Source organism: Heloderma suspectum, chromosome 11, assembly GCF_057233095.1.
Source record: "Heloderma suspectum isolate Gila_16-S chromosome 11, 16-S_ref, whole genome shotgun sequence".
Taxonomy (NCBI): Eukaryota; Metazoa; Chordata; class Lepidosauria; order Squamata; family Helodermatidae; genus Heloderma; species Heloderma suspectum.
The window spans coordinates 32,455,827-32,478,660 of NC_139468.1; the positions used below are offsets into that span (position 1 = coordinate 32,455,827).

Here is a 22,834-nt window from a genome sequence, read left to right on the forward strand (position 1 = left end):
TTTTCTCCTAGTCAGTAAGAGAACAGTTACATTGCATCCATCAAGCATTCAACCCAAAGGGAGGAAAACAGCAGATGTTGACCGTCTAAAAACAGGAAGACAGTTCTGGAACTGTAAATGTGAACCATCCAATCAATTTCAGCATAAGTTGGTCTGACTGTGATGGTAATCAGCAGCTTTTACCATGCCCCCAAAACCATTCCATACAATTTCTGTAAGTCTCTGGACGATGCAGTCTCAAGCAAATTTCTCGGTTCCCACTGATCCTCAATTTGCATGTTCTTAAGTCAGGTGTTCTTAAGCATTTAGAAAGCATAACTTCCCATTAAATTCAAACATCTAAAAAAATAGCCATCGAAAATTATTTTAAGTGGGAGCTAATAGCGCAAAGGTGATCCTTACAAATGCTGGTCACTTTCTTTAGAGCACTGAGATCACTGGAGTCTAGAGGATAGCAACAGTCTAAACCACACCAGAAGCGTTGTCCTGAATATGAAAGAAGAATTCCGAACACTTGCATTGCACTTTAAGAGGAGCACCAGCAATTATTCCAACTTAAAAAAAAAAAAGAGGAAGGTTTACATCAAATGGAGATTTTTAATCAGGACTTGGTAGCTTAGAGTAGTACTGAATTCTCTATGGTTTCTGAGGACATGCTGCCTGAACCTACCAATATTTACTCACATGCAAGAGCCATTAAGTCCAATGGGACTTAGTGTCAAGTAGGTGTGCATAGGATTGTGGCCTTACTAACCAAAGATACATACTGCCCCAAAGGGAATTCAAAGGATCTGCACGAGTATTTGGTTCCAGTTTTGCATCACTGATATAAACCCCAGTCCTAAAGTCAATGCTTTAGCCACTCCAAACTTCAACTAAATTAAAAGAGATTAAATGACACTAAGAACCAAATTGCAGCGTTCCATTCCATACATTCCTGGTCTATAAGCCACACTTTCTGTTCTATTGGCATAGAGGAAGGCCCACTTAGATCGACATCTGTTCAATCCCCTCTTTACTCCAACTATTCCCCCTCATTGAAGTATTTTACTTTCTTCATTACAGCCAGGTTAATGAGTAGCTTAAACATTTTTCCCGGTATATATGGTCACTGTTTCCATGTTCTGTTAGAGTCACCACTATGTTTTGAGATGCAAAATGATTTAGAAGGAGCCAGTGCAAGACGTGAGATAGGTAGACTCTTCACAAGATGATTGACTATGGTGATCAGTAAAAGGAGATCAACTATGACGGCAATCAGAAGGGCCTGTTTTGGGGTAAACTGCACAGGTACACGGGCTCAGCTCACCATATCTGATAAAAGGGAAACCTTAAAGATGGACTTTTCTTCCAGTTGCTTGGGATGTTGCTGGGTAATTTTACTTGGAGAAATAAATTAGTTTCTCTCACTCTCTTCTCATTCATGATGAAAGATCCCAGGAACTATAGCTAACGGTGTTTAGCTACAGTCCAGGTTAATACATTTTATTAAAAACTTGAAGCTTGGTTATTAATGGCTTTTACCTTCTTCACAGACCCTCAAAAATGAATGCTTCTGCAATATGTTGATATATTAACTGAAATCGGTTAGTTCATCAGTAGAAGCCAAACAACTATTTTTAAAAAATTAAGTAGCAATCAGCTGCAGAAGTCTAGATCTCTGAAATCTGGGGCCTCAAGATGGCTAGATAGATCCTCACTTTACAGTTTACTTAGGATAATACCTAAATCCAGCCCTTGTTAGAGAACACACACACACACACACACTCTTCTTCACTTCCCCAGCATTTCTGTGTGCCTCTTTAAAGTTTCTTGATGTATTCATATGATCATTCCCTATATTGACAATGCACGTTATTATTTTCAAATACTTCTCAAAACTAGAGATGGCTTGGGCATTTTTTAAAAAACAGAAAGGTAGGGAACTATAATAAATATAATAATGCCTTTTGCTGTAGAGCAAGAAAAACACATTCAACAATCTGAAGCAGAACAACACTATACATGTACTTACACCAGTTTTATCTTTCGTTTTCTTCATTAGGCTAGCCTCAGTTTCAGGCATTGTTTTCTATTGGGACATTAGGTTTAGATACAGCTCTAAACCCTACTTAAAGACAAGACCTTCCAATCATCAACTAGGGAGAAGGAACAAGTACAAACTTCAACATGGGGATATCAGCACTGGATTGCAAATATGTCCATGATCCTCTGTCTTTAAATAAAAAGTTCTGTGCAATTGGAAAGATTGCAAACTGCCAAATAAACTGAACCAAAAGAAGCTATCACACTATTTTAACTCTTTCCTCCTAACTTACGGGGGGGGGGGGTGCTGCTGCTGTTAATTTAGCAGATGCGGTTTCACTTAAAGAAGCAAAACTGCTTGGATTAAAAAAAAATCCACTACAGGCTAAACTGTTAACAACCTTGATCTGTCTTAAAGCGATTGTATGCCAAGCATTATTCTTATTTTAATAATAACAGTACAGCTATATGAAACACTCTGGGAAAGGGCCTAGTTTTGCAATCCCAGCCATTCCACTGAGCTCAGGACAGGAGTAGGTCATGCCCTTATGGTTAATGTTGCACTGCCTCCATGTTTTAAGTAATTACTTACATGAAGAATGAATCATTCTCCTCTCCACATGGCTATAGGACAGATCTCCAAGAAAGCCATTTGATTTAAAAAAAAAAAAAACAAAAGGGATCAGCAGGGCTTACACATTACTTTGGCTAGTTTCTAGTTAACATTACTGCCCAACAATATTACTATGTGCAATGGGTTTTATGGTCCTTTCTCATGCTCTCTCTCCTCTCAGCCTCCACACACACACACACACACACCCACCCCACACCCATTGGCAATATTGATATAATAATGCTGAAGTACCTTACAGGAGTGTTTTAAGAATGACCAAGATAGTAGAAGTGCTGTACTTTTAAAGTGTTCAAAGCAATTAAAACTAGGATTTTTGTAGTAATATGATTAAGTGGCACAAAGCACAGAGAGAAAGTTGATCTAATCATCTCCCTAAAATGTACATAAGGAGAACCGACATAGCTCCATAAACCAATTACAAGCTTTGGAACTGGATGACAAGATCCTGTATGAACCACTCCCTTGCTCCGCCCCCCAGCACTCCAGATTTTCCCATGAGACCTTGCTTCAGAATCTGTCCTACGGGGAGGACAGCTTAGCCTTTACTAGGAGCAGGGCCTCCTTGGTAATAGCCTCAATGTTGCAGAACTCTATCAAGAGAGACCTATAAAGCCCTCTCTTTTAACTTTCCAAAAGAGGGCAACAGTGTCTGTTTTGGCTGGCCTTTGAACGGTAACTGTTTTCTTCTGTGACCCTTCTACGAATTTCATTGCCACGTTGTTCCTTGCCGCTTTGCTTATTTAGCTAGTACTATTTTATGGATATATCGTTTAGTTTACAAACTCTTTGAAACCATTATGAAGACACAATATACAAATGCTTCTAAACATAAAGACATTCTAGCTCAACCATGAAGTCACCAGGGGCCCAGCCTCAATTTCCCCAGTTATGAAATGGGCACAATAGCAAGGTAACCTCTTTGGGTTATTACTCCCAGTGAGTTTTAGGGACAGACTGTAAGCATTAAGAGAACCCCTCCTCCTAAACATATAAACAGTATGTCCACACTCATCAGAAGCCAGTGGTTGCAGCCTAAACATTTCGCTATCAGTTGCTCTACATTTCCACTTAAAAAACACGCAAGGCCACACATATTTTGTAGCATTTTCCCTGCAACGTGTGTGTGTGTGTGTGTGTACCTCATATTCTGTTTACTGGGCCTGTTTGCCAGGTTTTTGTTTGTTTTCTTCTGGAGAAGAGTAAGGACAAGACCTCTTAGGGACTAGAAACAAACATATATTTCAAATCGCTGTATTTTACTCAAGAGCCTCCTACCGGGGAGAGAGAGCCAGACAGCACAGACGTGAGTGTAAAAACCTAACCCCACCCGCTCCTTACCTTGGTGTACTGGATCTCCATGTTCTTAATAGGATGCGGTAGCGGCGGAGGCATCTGTCTCTCCGGCTGCCCGTTTTCCACGGCCCCATTAATCGCAGCCATCTCGCAGGATGAGCTCCGAGCTAGTACAGACACGCGCTGCCTTCCTTGCGCCTCTTCCCCGGCGGAGTCCGCCTCCCCGCCGTCAGGCTGACAGCCGGCCGAGATAGCCAAAGCCGGCCGCGGCTCGCCTTTAAGAGCGCTCGGCCTCCAGCAGGAGCGCTGCTCGCCCGTTCCCATTGGCTCTCCGGCTCTAAGCCGCGCCCAGTCGCTCGGTCCATGCAACGGCTTGGCTGCGATTGACAAGCAGCAGCAGGTAAGAGAAGTTAGTTGGTCGTAGCTTGGAAGAGCAGCTTGAGATTTCCTAGCAAAACGGAAACGAAGCGGAGTGCGCGCGCGCGCATGCATATATGTGTGTGTGCGTGTGTGTGTATATGTGTGTGTGTATGGGTATATATATATATATACACACACACACACACTCATGTGATGTGATATATAAACACACACGTGTGTGTGATGTAGATAGATACACACACACACACGTGATGTATATGTATGTATATAATCTCGCACATCACATGTGTTTTCTCCAAAGAGGCAGCAGCTGTCCGCTTTATCCCAGCTGTGGCTAATTTCAGTTTTTTGCGTTTTTTTCTTCCCCCCAAACAATGTAGGTAATTGTGGTGTGTGTGTGTGTGTGTGTGGGGGGGGGGGTATTTTTTTTTTTTTTAAACCCTTCTGGAAACAGTAAACGAGGCCAAGGACGGGCTGGGAAAGAGTTAAGCAGCTCCCCCCCCCTTCTCCTCCCCCTTAAAAAAAAAAAAAAAGCCTCAAAAAGGCGAGCGCGCGCATACACACACATCCAAAAAGTCCAAACCTCGGAGGAGATCAGCTGTACTGCAACCCAGCATTTTATATCCGTGTATAATTTCTCTCTCTCTCCCCTATGATCACTCTGGCGAGATGGAATGAGCTCATATCAGATGAAGCTCTCCTAATCAAAAACGTGCGTGCAGTGTCCAGCAGTCTCGCTCTCCCCCCCCAAACCCGATCCCCCTGCTGTAGAATATCAGTGTGTGTGGGGGGGTTATTATTATTATTATTATTTTTAATGTCTCTGTGTGGCTTGGCTGTGTGGCTTGTGACCCCTCCCGCTCCAATCTGGCGTTTCGCCCACCAGCTGGATGCTGCTGGAAGGGGGGGGGGGTGAGAGGGACCCAACGCGGTTCCTCCGGCTGCCAGTGAGACCGTTCTCAGGCCCAGCCACGCTATCAGCAGTGACGGAGGAAGGGAGGTTTCCTGGTTTGGGTTAAGCAGGGCTGGGAGATCACGAGACCAGCCGGAGGCACAGGAGAGGCGCAGCTTGTGTGGCTGCTAGGCGCTTAAAAGAGTGGGGGCCAGGCCCATGGGGCACCGATCTGCATATGCTAATTTATGCCCACATACGCTAAGCCAGCAGTAATTACGAGGATCTGTTTGCATTTCACAAGAGGCAAAGCTGGCTCCTGCAGGTCCATCCAAATCATCCCAAACAAAATAAGTGCTTCAATTAATTTGCCCCTTGACCAAGAGCATCCCAACCCCAAAGAAAAAGTCCCCCTGCCATGCCGGCAAAGAGGGTTTTTTTTTTGGGGGGGGGGTGCAGCATGTGGGAAGGTGGTAGTTAAGTCTTCCCTTCCCAGCCGCAATTTCCCTTGACAGCTGCCCCCTGCGTGGCAAATTAAGCTGAGGGAAAATCCTCCCATTAACCCCAGCAGACGCTCACGGCTCTTGTGGTTGGGGCGTGCTGGGAGTTGTAGGACTCCCCCCCCATCTCACGTGCGTAGGATTGCACCCCACAAAAGCCACCATGGGGCAATGCTTTCATGAGGACCAGAAATGGGCTGTACATGCAATAAAAAAGGAAGCATTCAAAAGCTGAACAAGTGGAAGGAGGACAACAAAGGCCCCGCCCCACTTGGGGGGTCAAGAGCTGGCCCATGAACCATCCTCCATTTTTATGCAGGAGCAGGGGTGTTGTTAGGCCTGGGCCCATGGGCCCTGGATCTATTCCCCAGAGCCCCGAGTGTCCATTGGTGCCAATGGAAGATGTTCTTTTAAGCCTAACTGTATGGGGTGGGGGCGATTTTCCTACAGGAGGAGAACGGCGATGTGGAAGTGTGGAGAGAAAAGTGGGGATGGGACAGCAAGAGACAGCCAATTCATTGTAACTGAAGGGGAAGTATTGATTTGGGGTGGGGTGCAAATTAAAGAATGGGTTTTACTCGAAGTGACTTGGAGGAGGAATTAATTGGCTGGCTTTGCCTTCTGTGAAATTGAAATCTAGAAATTATCTCTATGTTTGCATATACAGATATCAATTAGTATATGCAAATCTGTGCCCTATGGGTCTGGGCCCCAGATCTTTCAAGCACCTAGCAATGCCCCTGCTCATCAGTCATTGGTCCAAGTGGGCCTCCTGATAGGGCAGGGGTGGGGAACAACTCCATTATCCCTGACCATCAGCCATGCTCATTGGAGCCAATGGGAGCTGGAGTCCAGGAAGAGAGAGCTGCAGGTTTTTTCCGATCCTGCAGTCATAGAATCATAGAATAGCAGGGTTGGAAGGGGCCTACAAGGCCATCGAGTCCAACCTGCTGCTCAGTGCAAGAATCCAAGTCAGAGCATCCCGGACAGGTGGCTGTCCAGCCTCGTCTTGAAGGCCTCCAGTGTGGGAGAGCCCACCACCTCCCCAGGTAATTGGTTCTACTGTCGTATTGCTCTAACAGTCAGGATGTTTTTCCCCGATGCATCATCATCATTATTTATTACATTTTTTACATTTATGTCCCACCTTTTTTTCCTCTTTAAGGAACCCGAGGCGGCGTACATAATCCTCCTCCTCTCCATTTTATCCTCACAACAACATCCCTGTGAGGTAAGTTGGGCTGAGAGGCTGTGACTGGCCCAAAGTCACCCAGTGAGCCGAGTGGGGACTAGAACCCGGATCTCCTGACTCCCAGTCCAGCACTGTAGCCACTACACCACATTGGCTCTCAATAGGAAGAAGGCAAGCCTAAAGAGGAAGTGCAAAAGTGCAACAGGCCGCCTCTTCTTAGGGCAAGCCGTTCCTCTGCATCTCTCCATCAAGGATGATTGAATGATCTCACCTCACCCGGTGCAAGGATATGGCAGAGCTACCTTCCTCCAGTGGAGGCTGATTTTTTATTTATTCCTTTATTGCATTTATGTCCCATCTTTTTTCCTCTTGCAAGGGACCCAAGGCGACTTACATTCTCCTCCTCCTCCTCCTCCTCCTCCTCCTCCTCTCTATTTTGTCCTCACAACAACAACCTGTGAGATAGGTTGGGTGGAGAGTCTGTGACTGGCCCAAAGTCACCCAGTGACCTTCCATGGCTGAAGGGGGACTAGAGCCCGGATCTCCTTGCTCCCAGTCCAACGCTCTAGCCACTACAGCACTGCTCTGGCTTCCCTTCCATGCTGATTGGAAGGAAAGGAAGCCAGAGCAGTGAATCATGCAGAGCTGCAACAGGGAGCCTCCTCTGTGGATAGGGACACTGGGCTCTCAGGAGCTTGGAATTATCTACTGGTGGGTTTGTAAGTGTGAAGAGCTGCCTGTCCCCATGTTTCATAGGAGTATGGAAGTGAGCCCTGAGCAGGGACTCGTACAAAGACCCAACAGACAGTCTCCAGCAAGGGCCTGTAATTGTGCTGCATTGGGAGTGACTGAGTGATTCAATCACATCTGAAATAGACACACGGGAGAACTGTTTGCCCCCAGTGGAGGCAAGTTGAAGGCAGCAAGGCATTTTGGATGACAGAACAGCCCATCGTGAGTTCATTAACCCTCAAGGGGCGTGGCATGGGCCTTCCACCATTATGAAGAGGCAGTCCCCAACCAGGGGTTGCTGTGGGTTGTCATGTCGAGTGAACCTGGCCAGAGAGGGTTATTCAAGGGTTAAACAAGCCTCACATAATGCTAGAACAGACCATGGGTTATGTGAGGGTTGTTTAACCCTCTAATAACTCTCCCTGGTCAGGTTTACACAACAAGCCACATCAATCCCCTGGTTTGGGGCAGCATATTCATAATGGCGGATGGCACACAATGTGGCCCCTCGAGGGTTAATTAACCCGTGATGGGCTGTCATGTAGTCTGAACCAGATCAGTGAATCATACAGAGACCCAGCAGGCAGCCTCCTTTGTTTGGAGGGGATTACTTTAGACGCAAATAATCCTTTAGTTATTTAATTGAATTCTCTCAGCGCACTAGCAGTTCTCTTGCGGGCATAATAGCCGCTTTCACTTGTGGTTTGGGAATTACTGCTCCAGTTTCTCAGTGGTGAAGCAAATGGTGCTCTTTGCATGCACAGAGGCATATTTCATCTGTTATAATTACCTGTATTCTAGGTTTGCAGGGAAAACAGATGCCAGAGATGAGCTCTGATAAACCCCAGCCCAAATTAAGCTGATCACAAGTACAACCCCAAGCTTATTTACTTGGGATTAAGTCACATTGACGCCGATGCCATTTACACAGAGAAGATGGTTGGGCTGCAGGGGTTATCTGATAGCAGCCAAGCTGGGAATTATGGTCTGGTGGTAGCTTTTCCCTACCACCCTACAAAGGATACTCTTTACCCATATAGGCCATCAATGTGATATTTCTTTTTAAAAATAAATCATTTCTCAATCACAATCATCCCCAATTATCAGGTTGCTGAAGGGCACAACACACAAGCAAACCAAGGCCTCAGATATAAGAGGCAGTATAGCAGCAGCCAGCCAGGTATCCTTGGCAGCTAAGATTCCACACTGAAGGTTATGCTTCAGTGCACATCAGTGAGCATCCAGTCCTGAAAAAGCAGCCATTATACAGGTGCAGTTGGCTGGCCATGCGCAATTCATGAGCTTCAATGAATAAAGGTGCAATCCTATGCATGTATACTAGGAGGTAAAGTCTCACCGTGTTCAATTGGCCTCATGCACTAGCACAGAGGTGAACGGATGACGGATCTCCAGGTGTTTGGGATTTCAATTCCCAGAAACCCCTGCTAGCATGGCTGGTGGTCAGGAATTCTGGGAGCTGAAGTTCAAAACATCTGGAGACCTACTTTCTGCTCACCCTTGCCCTAGTAAATGTGTTCAGGAGTGCAGCCAAAGTCACGGGGAGAGAGCATGATCCCATCACTTTCCCATTTGCTTGTTTGTGTAGAATGGGTTGTTTTCTTTTTCAGGCTTCTTGGAATCACAGTAAGGCCTGTGGTGGGATCTGACAGGGATCTGGAATTCCCCGCTCTCCACTTCCCCTCTGGCGTGACAAGCGTCCTGGTCATATTCTTTACCCGGAAAAGGACAAATTCCTTGCTGTGTATGGGGCACAAATATTTACCCATCGCTTTTGTTTCAAAGTATCCAGGATGACTCCTGTAACTGATATTGCGAGGCAGGGCTGTGTTCATTGTCTTGGATCCCCAAACACGCTAGTATTATTGTCATCTTCCTCATCCCCACCTTCAGCAACATTCGGGCCAATAAGTCGTTGAACAGGGAGGCCACTTACAGGAAGAGATGGAGGTAGCTAGGATAAAACTCCGGCCCATCCCCAAAGGGCAGAAGCAGCAACTCTCTTCTTCCCTATCAGTTGACAACTGGAGGCAGCATTTTATATTCCTGAGTGGGCCAGATTTGGCCCCAAGGGTGTTCAGTTGCTGATCCCCATGACACTGCCCAGTGCTGGATCCCCAGTTTTTGTGGGTCCTTGGGTAAGATAGTCTCAGTGGGCCACCTCCTGCAGCCAGTCCACCTTCTCACCATCATTGTCAGCAGTTGCCAGTGGTGTCGTGGAGCCAGGGCTCACAGGAACACAGCACCAACACTTTTTTAATTAGCAGGGACACTGACGTCATGTGCCTCCCCCCTCAGAATTCCCCATTCCCTTTCAGCTTAGCTGCAATCCTCACAGGAGCTGCGGGGAAATGAATTTCCCCTGGCAACAACGTATTATTTAGAGCTGTGCGCAAATGGCCTCTTGAAATTCTCCACCTTACTTGTGGGCAGAGAAATATGGGAGACAATTTCACCAAATTTCTCCTGGGCAAGGAGAAATTCTCCATAGTTTCTCCCAGGTAGGGTCCCCATTAGCAGGCCTTGTAGCACAGCTGCTTTCTTTTTTTCCTAAGGGTTTTGGGGGGTTTTCATGCTGCAAAAGCATCAACTATCTTGGCAGGCTGGCCCCCAGTTTGTCTCCACCACGATGCAGGTGGGGGCAGTGTTGTGTCCGGCTCCAGGGACGAGGTGGAGTTAGTGCTCTGCCAAAATCTGCCCTCCAATTTCCTGAAAGTTTTCTCCCCTCATGAAAGAGGCTTTCCCTTGTTCTGCCTCATTCAGGATGTTTTGTCACTGATTTTTGTGGTGTTGTTGAGCTTACCTAACCACAGCTAGACTCCCAGGCTGCCTGCACGCTCTGATCTGAAAACGCCCCATGGGAGGAATTGCCTCATGGCCTTAAACTGGGCTTTCATTGAAGTGAAGGAAGCTGAGGAGGCTGCAGGCTGCCAAAGAGGTGACTGTACAGTGAAAAACAGGACACTTGTGCTCACTCCTCGGCCACCTCTCAAGGAAGGCAAGCCTGAGACCCCAAACCCAACCCAGGAGAATTTCTCTGAAATTTCTTCACCGTTGAATTTCTTTTGGAAAGCAATTTCTCTTCTATGAAATTGAATGAGGATGGTAAAACAAGAACAACAACAACAACAACAACGTGGGAGACATTTTCAGCACAACACTAGTATTATTCCTTCTTGTATTGCAAAGTGTTTTGGGGTCTTGAAGGGGCCATTAAAACCCATTAGCTTTACAAAAGGCCTGCCCCTAGCAGATGGAAGTGGCTTGTTGACATGGATCACCACAGCTGCTTTCAGTTCTGGACTCTCCTTGGGGGCGTGGCTATGGGCACTGCCATGATGAACACCTGCATTCCAAAATGTACCACCACATCACTGCCTGCTGCTCTTCCGCCGTCTCCTCTTTCTCATCGTTGCTACCCCTTGCTGTCTTGACTGGCAGAGAACCAGTGAGCAAGTAGGCAGAGGCATCTGCTGCTCCTCCTTCTCACCACCACCCTTGTCTGGGCCAGAGCGAGCAGCAGGTGAACAAGCAGGTTGCCATGGTGAAGAAGAGGAGCAAGTCCAGGGGGGTCTTGTCAGTGGACCCCTGCCAGGGTGTGGGCTCTCAGCAGGTGCCCAACCATGCCTACCCTTGATGCCGGCCCTAATATTACCTATCCAGAGGCTTGGGGCAGTGCACGTTTGACTAGCAAGATCACAACCTTTTATTCCGTATGAACTGATCTGGCATAAAAGGCCCCCGCCTGGTCCTTCACATCCCGGATTTAACATTTAGGCTGCAACCCTGTACCTGGGAGAAAGCCCACTGAACTCAACGGGGCTTACTTCTGAGTAGACACACATCAGATTGCGCTGTTCACCTGAAATAAATAACACTTGAAATAAGTAATTACACCGCACTTAAATATGTCTTGAAAACTAGTAGGCCCACCTGAGTTTCCAATCCGGAGTTCCCCAGACGGCCACAACCCTTTCCTCTGAACCCATCCCTTTCTCCTGACACCTGATCATATGGTGGTTTCTCAGCCTTTGCACATTTTCCTCCCATTCTAGAAAAGCCAAAATGCCTCTCCTAGTCTCCTAAGGCTTGGTACTGGCAGGAAATGCTTTAAAATAAAATATGTGGTGTTTTTGGCCCCAATCTTTTGACTTTGGGCCTGTCCACCATTGGAATGTGGCCCCCAACACCTTGTCCAAAATGGAATTAGGCCCTCATGTTGAGAGAGGTAAAACACCACTGAGGAAAGGGTTAAGTGTGGACGTTGGGGATAGTGCCATGCAGAAAATTTCTCCTACTTTTTTTTTTTTTTTTTTTTTACCATTCTTGTTCCATTGGATAGAAAAGAAATAGCTTTTGAAAAGAAATTCAAAGGAGGAGAAATTTCGGAGAAATTCTCATGGGTTGGGTTCAGGGTTCTTGTGCTTATCTTACTTATAGAATAATAGAAGCAAAGAATAGTAGGGTTGGAAGGGGCTTATAAGACCAATAACCTCCTCAATGCAGGAATCCAAGTCAGAGCATCCCTGGCAAGTGGCTGTCCAGCCTCGTCTTGAAGGCCTCCAGTGTGGGAGAGCCCACCACCTCCCCAGGTAATTGGTTCCATTGTCGTATTGCTCTAACAGTCAGGAAGTTTCTCCTGATGTTCAGCCGGAATCTGGCTTCCTGTAAATTGAGCCCATTATTCCGTGTCCTGCACTCTGGGATGATTGAGAAGAGATCCTGTCCTTCCTCTCTGTGACAACTTTTCAAGTACTTGAAGAGCACTATCCTATCTCCCCTCAGTTTTCTCTTCTCAAGGCTAAACATGCCCAATTATTTCAGCCTCTCTTCATAGGGCTTTGTTTCCAGTCCCCTGATCATCTTCGTTGCCCTCCTCTGAACCCTCTCCACTTTGTCTGCATCTTTCTTAAAGTGTGGTGCCCAGAACTGGACACAGTACTCCAGATGAGGCCTAACCAGTGCTGAGTAGAGGAGAACTAGTATTTCATGTGATTTGGAAGCTATGCTTCTATTAATGCAGCCCCAAATAGCATTTGCCTTTTTTGCAGCCACATCACATTGTTGGCTCATATTCAGTTTGTGATCTACAACAATTCCAAGATCCTTCTCGCTTGTAGTATTATTGAGCCAAGCATCCCCAACTTGTAACTGTGCATTTGGCTTCTCTTTCCTAGGTGCAGAACTTGGCATTTATCCCTGTTAAATTTCATTCTGTTGTTTTCTGCCCAGCGCTCCAGCCTATCAAGATCACTTTGAATTTTGTTTCTGCCTTCCAGGTTATTAGCTGTCCTACCCAATGTTGTGTCATCTGCAAATTTGATCAGCATTCCTTGCACCTCCTCCTCCAAGTCATTAATAAGAATGTTGAAGAGCACTGGGCCCAGGACTGAGCCTTGTGGTACCCTGTTTGTTACCTCCCCCAGTTTGAGAAGACCCCATTGATAAGCACTCTTTGAGTCTGATTCTGCAGTCAACTGTGGATCCACCTGATAGTTGTTTCATCTAGCCCACTTTGAGCTAGTTTGCTCATCAGGAGAACATGGGGCACTTTGTCAAAAGCTTTGCTGAAGTCGAGATATATTATGTCCACAGCATTCCCACAGTCCACAAGGGAGGTTACCTGATAAAAAAATGAGATCAGATTAGTCTGGCAGGATTTATTTTTGACAAACCTTTGTTAGCTTCAAATAATCACTACATTGTTTTCAAGGTGCTTACAGACTGATTGCTTTATAATCTGCTCCAGAATTTCCCCAGGGATTGATGTCAGACTGACTGGTCTGTAGTTCCCAGGTTCCTCCTTTTTACCCTTTTTGAAGATAGGGACAACAGTAGCCCTCCTCCAGTCATCTGGCACTTCACCCATCCTCCATCATTTCTCAAAGAGAATAGACAGCGATTCTGAGAGTTCTTCTGCCAGTTCCTTTATTACTCTAGGATGCAGTTCATCTGGCCCTGGAGATTTGAACTCATTCAAAGTAATTAGGTGTTCCTTGATCTCAAGCTACGATCCTGCCCCTTCAGCCTGTACTTCACCTTTGCCAGGGGGGTCATAGATCCTCTTTCAGGCGAAGACTGAGCCAAAGTAGGAAGTGAGCACTTCTGCCTTTTCCTTGTCATCTGTTATAATTTTGCCATCATTATTTAATAGTTGAACCACCATTTATTTCCTCTGACTTTTACCATGCATGTATCTGAAGAAAGCCTTTTTGTTGCTTTTAGCATCCCTTGCTAACCTCATCTCGTTCTCAGCTTTAGCCTTCCTGACGCCATCCCTGCAATTCCATGCTACCTGCCTGTACTCTTCCTTTGTTGCTCGGCCTTCTTTCCACTTCCTATATGTGTACTTATTTGTTTTCAGGTCATTTCTAAGCTTGTTGTGAAGCCACATTGGCTTCTTCTGTCATCTTCCACCTTTTCTTCTTGTTGGAATTGTTTGTAATTGTGCCTTGAGAATTTCCTTTTTTAAAAGCTCCCACCCATCTTGGACTCCTTTTCTCATTAGAGTCGCTTGCCATGGGACCTTACTTATAATTGTTCTGAGTTTATTAAAATCAGCTTTCCTAAAATCCAGGGTACGCGTTTGGCTACACTTGGCTTTTGCTTCCTTTAGAACCAAGAACTCAAGTATAACATGGTCGCTTTCCCCCAGATTTGTCGTAACTGCTACTTTATCCACTAAGTCATCTCTGCTGCCTAGGATCAAGTCAAGGATAGTCAATCCTCTAGTTCCTTCCTCCACTTTCTGTAGGAGGAAGTTATCAGCAACACAAGTCAGGAATCTCTTGGAGGGGCCATGTTTTGCAGAATTTGTCCCCCAACAAATATCGGGGAAATTGAAGTCCCACATTACTACTACATCATGCTTTCTTGAAAACTTGGCTATTTGCTTTTCAAAAGTTTCATCCTCGTCTTCTCCTTGAGTGGGTGGCCAGTAGAAGACTCCGACCACCAGGTTTCTTTTATTCTTTGTTCCATTTATTTTTACCCAGATGTTCTCAATGGGGCTACCAAGCTCTTCCACCTGTATTTCTGTGCAGGGGTATATATTTTTAACATATAGTGCAACTCCACCTCCCTTTCTGTTCCTCCTGTTCTTTTTGAACAAGTTATATCCTTCAATTGCTGTATTCCAGCCATGGGAGTCATCCCACCAAGTTTCAGTTACACCTATCAAGTCGTAATTTCCCTCCCGTATTAAGAATTCAAGTTCGTTCTGTTTGTTTCCCATACTCTGGGCATTAGTATATAGACATCAAAGACCATGTGCTTTATAGTCTGGCTTTCTTCCTACATGTTTTTGAAGACAATTATTGGGCACTATTAGAACTGTTCTCTCCGTTGTGGTGCATGAGCCTTCGTCCATTGTTACCGCCAACTTTACATCTCCCTCCACCATAGGATTCCATTTAAAGCCCTCCTGATGAAGTTCTTCATGCTGTGGCCAAACACATTCTTCTCAGCCCTGGTGAGGTGCAACCTATCCCTTGCCAACAGTCCATCTTCCAGGAAGTATAGCCCGTGGTCCCAGAATCCAAGTCTCTCACGTAGGCACCACCTTCGTAGCCAGTCATTCACCTGGAGTATTTTTCTTTCCCTTTCTGTCCCTCTTCTAACTACTGGAAGGATGGATGAGAAAACTATCTGGGCCCCAAAGTTCCTGAGTTTCCTTCCCAAAACTTCAAAGTCTGACATGATTTCTTTGTAGCTCCGCTTAGCAGTATCATTTTTTCCCACATGGATGAGAAGAAAGGGCTACATGTCAGTGGGCTTTATGAGTGCAGGCAACCCTTCAGTCACATCTCTAATCCATCTTCCTGGGAGACAGCATACCTGGTGAGTCCACGGGTCTTCGCGACGTACTTGGGATTCAATCCCACGCAACAAGGAGTCTCCCACAACTACTACTCTTCTCTTCTTTTTGTAGGCCTTGGTTTCATTGCCTCTGCTTGACTGACCTTTAGCCTCTTGTTTGCTGTCATGTGGGGTCCCCTGTACTTCTTCCTCTGCAGGCTGTTCTCCAGTCCCATCCTCAAATACCTGGAAACGGTTCCATGGTTCCACTGCTTCCACTGGTGCAAAGTGGCTTCTAGTTCTTCTGCTCCTAACTCTCACCCTTTTCCAGGGAACATCCTCTACTTCATTTTTCCTCACCTCAGCATTTTCCTCTTCTGCCTCAGCTTGCTGTTGCTCTTCTAACTTCTGTACTTCACTTTGCTGCTGTAGTTCCACCTGTCTAAGAACTCTTTGTCTTCTCTTATTCCCTGGAGGGTTGACACTCACAGCTCCAGTCCTCTTACTTTTTCTTCCAACAGTGTAATCAACTTGCACTCGTTGCATGTGTAGGCCATGTTAATCTCAGGCAAGAAAACAAACATTACACAGACCTTTAAGGTCACCACCACTGGTGAGTCTTTTCCTTCTGTACTCTCTATTTCCTTTATGTTTCTAGCTTTCTGATTGTATTGGGATAGCCTGTGCTTTGTCCTCTATTCACCAGAGGTTAGCAACAGAGTCCCACTGGTATGGCAGTGTGTGTTACAAGAAAAAGAAATAAAAAAAAAATTCTTAGGGACCTCTCCCTTGACCTCCCCTGCCAAACTCCTGTTTGCTCTCCCTGTTTGCTCGCTCTGATCACTTGCTCTCTGGGAGCTTGCTTGCTTGTATAGCCCCTAGACCAGCTGGAGCAGCTTCCTCTGCTCTGCTCAGCTAGGAGACAGGAAACAGAGTGAAAATCCCGACCCACACAGCTGCTGGGAATAGGTGGCTGAGGAGTGTGCATGAGGGCCCTGTCTGTCATCGTACAGTAACCTCTTTGACAGGCAGCCTGTAGCCTCCTTGGCTTCCCGCACTTCAGTTAAAGTCATCATAAGGAAGACATTGTGAGGCAATTCCTCCCATGGGGCTTTGTCAGTTCAGGAAGTGCAGGGGGCCTGGGAGGCTGCAGAGCAATGGAAAAATGTGTAATAGAGAGAGGGAACATACCCACAGGACCCTCGGCCCTCTCGCAGGGATTAGGCAAGCTCAAAGATACCACCAAAAGAAATTCAAAATTCTGCCTCAGCAAAGTGGAAGCCCCAACACAGCTGTTGCCACCTACAGAAGCAGTGCTAAGAACCCTTAGGAAAAAAGAAAGAACCCGTGCGACACCTGCTGTCGATAGTGAGCCGTATCTGTGAGAAACTGTTGGCGAATGTCTCCTCCCCTAGGAGAAATTCGGTGAAATTGTCCCCCCAATTTCACTGCCCACACATGAGATGGAGAATTTTGAGAGGCCATCTGTGCACAGCTCTAGTTGAGGAACACAAACTGAATGGGTCTCTCTGCCAGGAGACTAATTTAACAAGCCAGGACACACATGTTGAATACATTGCGGGAGCGACTCCTTCCAAACTTCAGTGGTGTAATGAAAGGGCAGCTTCTCTACTCTCCGTAGCAGGCTGCCCTTCAGTTACACAATGTTAGTTAAGAGTCAGGAGAAGTAAGAGCCATTTCATGGCCTCTTCTGAAGGTTTTTGGCCACTTACATAAACTTCCACAGTGGGCCTCCAGCCTCTGCCCTGCTGGGTCACCATCCTGGCCGTGCATTGCATGTTAATTTGGACATGTGCAAAAACAATATGGAGAGGATCTGCCTTCAACATGAGGCATGCCACCACCTTGCCCCCAGTAGCGAGAGACCAGTGTAAATAAGCTCATTTGGATAAGTGAGAAAAACCAGAATCCGGAGGTGGGGGGCAAGAAAAGCCAGAATCCGGAGGTGGGGGGCAAGAAAAGCCAGAATCCGGAGGTGGGGGGCAAGAAATGCCAGAATCCAGAGGTGGGGGCCAAGAGAACCCAGAATCCAGAGGTGGGGGCCAAGAGAAGCCAGAATACAGAGGTGGGGGCCAAGAGAAGCCAGAATCCAGAGGTGGGGGCCAAGAGAAGCCAGAATCCAGAGGGGGAGAGTGGCAATCAAAATTAGAACCAAGAGGTGGGGGGTAGGCGAGAAAAGCCAGAATCCAGAGGTGGGGGCCAAGAGAAGTCAGAATCCAGAGGTGGGGGCCAAGAGAAGTCAGAATCCAGAGGGGGAGAGTGGCAATCAAAATTAGAATCAGGGGGGGGGGTAGGCAAGAAAAGCCAGAATCCAGAGGTGAGTGTGGTGGGGTGAGAAAGAAAAACCAGAATCCAAAGATGGGGGAGAAAAGCCAGATTCAAGAGAGACAGACAGAGAGAACTGCAGCCAGAGAGAGCTACTGAAAGAGAGAAGCAACTAGACAGAGATAGAACAGCAGCGCTCACACGCATCATGCACCCCTACACACACAGAAAAAGAAGGGTGCGCCCAACATTTTGTGATTGGCCACGTCCTCCCCAGGGCAATTTGTGGTGGTGCCCAGGACTCTTTTTTTTAAAACATTAACTGTACCCCTGGGCCCCCAAAGGCTGCCTGCCTGCCTGCCTGTTGTTGTAACCCTCTGAACGGCTAATACCACTCTTTATGTCTCCTCCTTTCTCTCTCATAGTGTGCTCACCGCATTCATTCATTGTATTTTTAAACATCAGGATCACTCCTGCCTAGCCTTTTGGTTGGCAATTGGGAGTGAGCATCTTGGGTGAGCTGGATTTAGTCTCAGGGCCTTCCAGTTGCTCACCCACGTTACATACTGCCAGTTGAGAGGCTGAACGCACAGCAGGCTTAGATGTCATGTTGTTCTGTCCCAGGTGGTGGTGTCAGCCGGATAGAATTCTAGCTCATGCAAGGGGTTTTAGGCAAGAGTTCAGATTAGGAATGTTCAGAGTCTGGGAATTCATTGAGCAACCCCCGCCTGCAACCCCCGAAATGCGGCCGCCGAGACTCTGTCCATGTTTGCCTCCTGCTCGTGCCTGCTCACGCTCCAAAGTACTCACTGTGAACCTGTTCGGTGAGCGCCGCCATTTTCACGCCTTTGCTTTCTAGGAAAAACGGGAAGTTTTAAAAATGCGCATATTCAAATATATGCAGTTTGGAGCTGGGAAAGCTAAATAAGTGCAATATTAGAGGTATAATCCCTCTAATGTTGCGCTTATTTAGCTTTCCCAGCTCCAAACTGCATATATTTGAATATGCGCATTTTTTTAACTTCCTGTTTTTCCTAGAAAGCAAAGGTGTGAAAATGGTGGCGCTCACCGAAGTGGTTTGCAGTGAGTGCTGGGAAATTCACTGAACTTGTGGGTGGCTTGAGCACAGGTTCGGAGGGGGGGAACGAGCAGGGACGCTGCTTTGGCGAGTGCTTGGAGAATTGAACTAGGGTGAGTTCTTACATCCCTAGTTCAGATTCGAGCAAGGCAAAGTTCAATTTCTAGTAAGGCAAAGCAAATTAAATGCAAAGCAAGGCAAAGTGCAAGTTCAAGTAAGACAAAGTCAAGCGAGGCAAATTCAGGTTCCAGGTAGGCCCTTGGGATGGACAAATCTCAGTTTTGCTCTCTCTCGCATTTGATTTTTTTCCAGTCTCAAGTTCTTTGTCTCCCATATATGAAGAACTTGGTGAATTTTGGTAAACGGTTAGCTAAAATGAACTGAACTGAAATTCTCACCCATCTATACCAGACAAATTGAAGAGGCACAGCTATTCCCAGCAAGAAGAGAACCATGTCGTACCTGTCTGCCATGGAGCTGTTGAAGGTGAGGAGCCTGTCAGAAAAAAAGAGATAGCAACCCTAATTAAGAATCAGCATTCCTGAATACACAGGGATTCAAAGCCAGACTTTTAAGAGCAAACTGCTTAAAGCCTGGGTGTATGAATCTGGAGATACGAATCCATGCATTTTGGTTTCTCCCACATCCAAATCTTTTTAGACCTTTTGTCCCAAATACAGAAAACCTTGAGAATCTTGATAAAGTCTTATCAAAAATGAAAATTAATTCTCACCCATCTCTAGGTTGAACGTGATTTTAAAACGAGTTGGCAGCACGAGGAGCTGCATATGCCCTCCACAGCCCTCAGCACTCCCCCCCCCAGCCCCCCTCAAATAGTTTAAAGAGTTTTGTTTGTTTTTAAAATGGCATCCGGAGCATTACAGAGCACCAAAAATGTCACATCTAGCTTGTTTGCAAGCTCGATTTGACCCTTTTAGGACTCTGTTGCTGTTTCAGAGCCCTAAAAGGGTCAAATTTAGCTTCCAAACAAGCTAGATTTCACCTTTTTGATGCCCCAAAGTGCTCTGGATGCCATTTTGTTTTGTAAATTCTCTAAAATTCTTCTTTTTTGGGGGGTGAGACTGCAGCCTGCCAGGTGCGGGGGGAGGTCCAGAGGGCAAGTATGGCCTCCAGACTTTCCGAAGTTTCCCACACCAGTACCTGGGGGGGGAGGTATAGTAGCTGGCAGGGGTGGGGGAAGGGTTTTTTGATAGCAAACTGGTGAGGAGTCATGATCCAGATTGGGAGCATAATCCAGATCAGTCCCAGCACAGAGGCTTTCCCTTCAAAATAAAAGTGGCCTGCTTGTTACAATGTGTACTCAGTGTAACATGTGAATCAAACCTTGGGTCCTTTCAGCCCTGTATTGTCCAGAGGGAATGACAACAACTCTTCAGAGGACTCGAGCAGAGTTCCCCCACCCTCTTCTCTATCGTATCAGGTAAAAGAAGCAGTCGTGAAGCATGGAATAGCAGGGCAGGGTGGGCTGAGGAAGAGAAGTGTTCATTATATGCTTCACAACTAAAGTCTTAGATATGGTCATCCAAAGGGAGGCCCTGTTAGAGCAATAAGTCTAGGAGCTAAAATGACCTAGCCGCACCACTGCCTATATCAGGGCCGGCCCAAAACATTTTGATGCCTGAGGCGAAGGATAAGATGGCACCACTTTCCCAGAAGCCACCTGGACTGGCTATGGGAGTGTGTCCTCCACTACACCTGAGGCAGCTAGTTTAGGGAGGGCAGGACAGGTTGTATGGCATACTCAGCTGTGTCCCCCAACAGAGGGGAACAGCCAGGGAGTTCAGAAGCAACAACTGGGGGGCTGCCATTGCTGCCCCCCAACATCTACCACCTGAGGCAGTTGCTGCACTCTGCCTAACAGTAGGGCTGGCCTTGGCCTGTATTCAGGAACAGTGGCAAGTATGTGTCTCCGTTCCCTTGCAGAGGAAATCTATGGAACAGTTGGATAGATCTGCTGGACACCCAAATACTTGCTGGTTTTGGACTCTGCTGCTGTGCTTTCTTTCAGTATTTGGTTTGTCATTTTTATTGCATTTAATGATTTTTTAAAATCTGGTTTCGCTTTCCTTTTCTTTAGCTGCCTTTCGGGGGGGGGGTGTTCCTGAATAGGACAGAAAAGTGGAATGTAAACATTTTTTCATCATTGTCATAATCTCTGGTAATGTCGTTTATATAGCTCTAACAGTGTACGTGATGGAAATGGCAGCCACACATTATAAAAAAAACACGTGTCTGCTTCTGCTGCAAATGGCAGCTCCAGAGGTCGTTTCTGTCCCCTCTGAAACATGTCATTCAGCCTTCCCCAACCTATTGTTTCCAGATAGGTTGGACTACAACTCCCATCATTCCCAGACAGCATGGCCAATGATGAGAATTGCAATTAGGGTCGCCACTTACACCTTGCCCCCCCCAGAGAGGAAGCACATCCAGAAAAAAATAGGGCAAAAGAGGACACCAATTTGCATTAAAAGTGCCTATGCAAATGTCTATGTATAGATGCAAATTTAAAAATAATTACTATTACTTAAATAGAAATCCAATACATCCTATCATGGCAGGGGACACGGTGACCAGGTGATCGTTGTGCCTATCCCATGTGCCCAGGTACTGACTGTGGACTGGCAACTTCAAGGCCCGTACGCTTCTTCCTTGTGGTTCTGTATCTTTAAACCAGACTTGGTCTGGATCTATACCTCATGTCATAGCAATACGATCCCATCATGGTGACACTATATCCCTCTTGTGCAGTTACGTCATAGCACATGCAGTTGTGGTATTTTAAATCGTTTATTCCATTAGTGCAAGCCGCATTTTCTTTAACTGAGTATTTATACCTCAGTATTGGGGTGGGCATCTGATGGCCATGTCCCCTCAGTCATGTGTTCTTTGCAAAATCCTGTGTTGCACCACCATTTTTTTTCTTTTACTTCTCCTGGTGTCTGCGCACTTGCGCATGAGCGAGTTAGTACTGCAGTTAGGTGCGTGAGCTTCTGTGCAACTGTGAAGGTGCGCAGGTAAAAGCTGGTGTTTTTTTTTTAAAGCAGCTAGAAATGCTCTTCCAAACACTGCGTTAAATGGCAAAAAACCACGCGGAGAACCACTCTAGTGAGTAAAGCTAAACCCGCTGAAAACCCCAACGTGCGGCAACTCCAGAGCAATTGGCTATTGGAAATACACTGAATGTTAGAACATACCCAAGCCAGGCAACAAGAGCGTGCAGCTAGGACATGCAACTGCGCAATAAAAGTGGCACAAAGGCTATATTTGTCGCAAATTAGGTTTGAGATAATACGGAATAAAAAGCAGAAAACACCACTAGAAAAGCAGTATACAGACAGCGTCATACAGACAGCAATAAAAAGCACGAGTATAGATCTGACCCTGGACCAAACAGCCCTTCTAATTGAAAATGCCTTCAAATAGAAGATGTCTTATTTATTTATTTGAAAATGCCTTCAAATAGAAGATGTCTTATTTATTTATTTGAAAATGCCTTCAAATAGAAGATGTCTTATTTTATTAATTAATTAATTAATTAATTAATTATTAAATTTATTAATTGCCCATCTGGCTGGCCACCCAGCCACTCTAGGCGATGTACAACATACAATAAAAACAGTTTAAAACAATAAAATTCTACAATAAAAACATTTTCTAAAATACCCTAACCCACCCCAAATGCCTGCCTGAACAACATTTTTAATGCACGACGGAAGCTCATTAAAGAGGGGGCATGAAGGAGTTCCCTAGGGAGGGAGTTCCACAGAGTGGGGGCCACCACAGAAAAGGCCTCTCCCTCATCCCCACCAGTCTAGCTGTCCTGGCTGATGGGACAGAGAGAAGGCCATCCGAGGCTGATCTTGTTAAGCGGCCTGTCTGGTGCTGCTGGAGGCACTCCTTAAGATAGGCTGGGCCGGAATCATATAGGGTTTTAAAGGTCAAAACCAACACCTTGAATTTGGCCCAGAAAACAACTGGTAACCAG

At 46.1% G+C, this 22,834-nt stretch overlaps 1 protein-coding gene and 1 long non-coding RNA gene across 2 annotated transcripts in view; one reads left to right on the forward strand and one right to left on the reverse strand.

The window, feature by feature from the left end:
- ALDH1A3 (aldehyde dehydrogenase 1 family member A3) overlaps positions 1-4,204 on the reverse strand; it is a 49,146-nt gene extending 44,942 nt beyond the window's left edge. The window contains exon 1 of the mRNA XM_084816447.1: positions 3,998-4,204. Within this exon, the coding sequence (XP_084672573.1) occupies positions 3,998-4,099 (102 nt within the window). The 5' untranslated portion in view covers positions 4,100-4,204. The remainder of the gene's footprint in view (positions 1-3,997) is intronic.
- A 97-nt stretch (positions 4,205-4,301) lies between these two features.
- LOC146337225 (uncharacterized) lies at positions 4,302-20,999 on the forward strand. The gene is made up of 5 exons (XR_014785258.1): positions 4,302-4,352; positions 6,891-6,956; positions 19,240-19,314; positions 20,188-20,269; positions 20,773-20,999. It is a non-coding gene; the product is annotated as an uncharacterized LOC146337225 (long non-coding RNA).
- Positions 21,000-22,834: the final 1,835 nt, after the last annotated feature.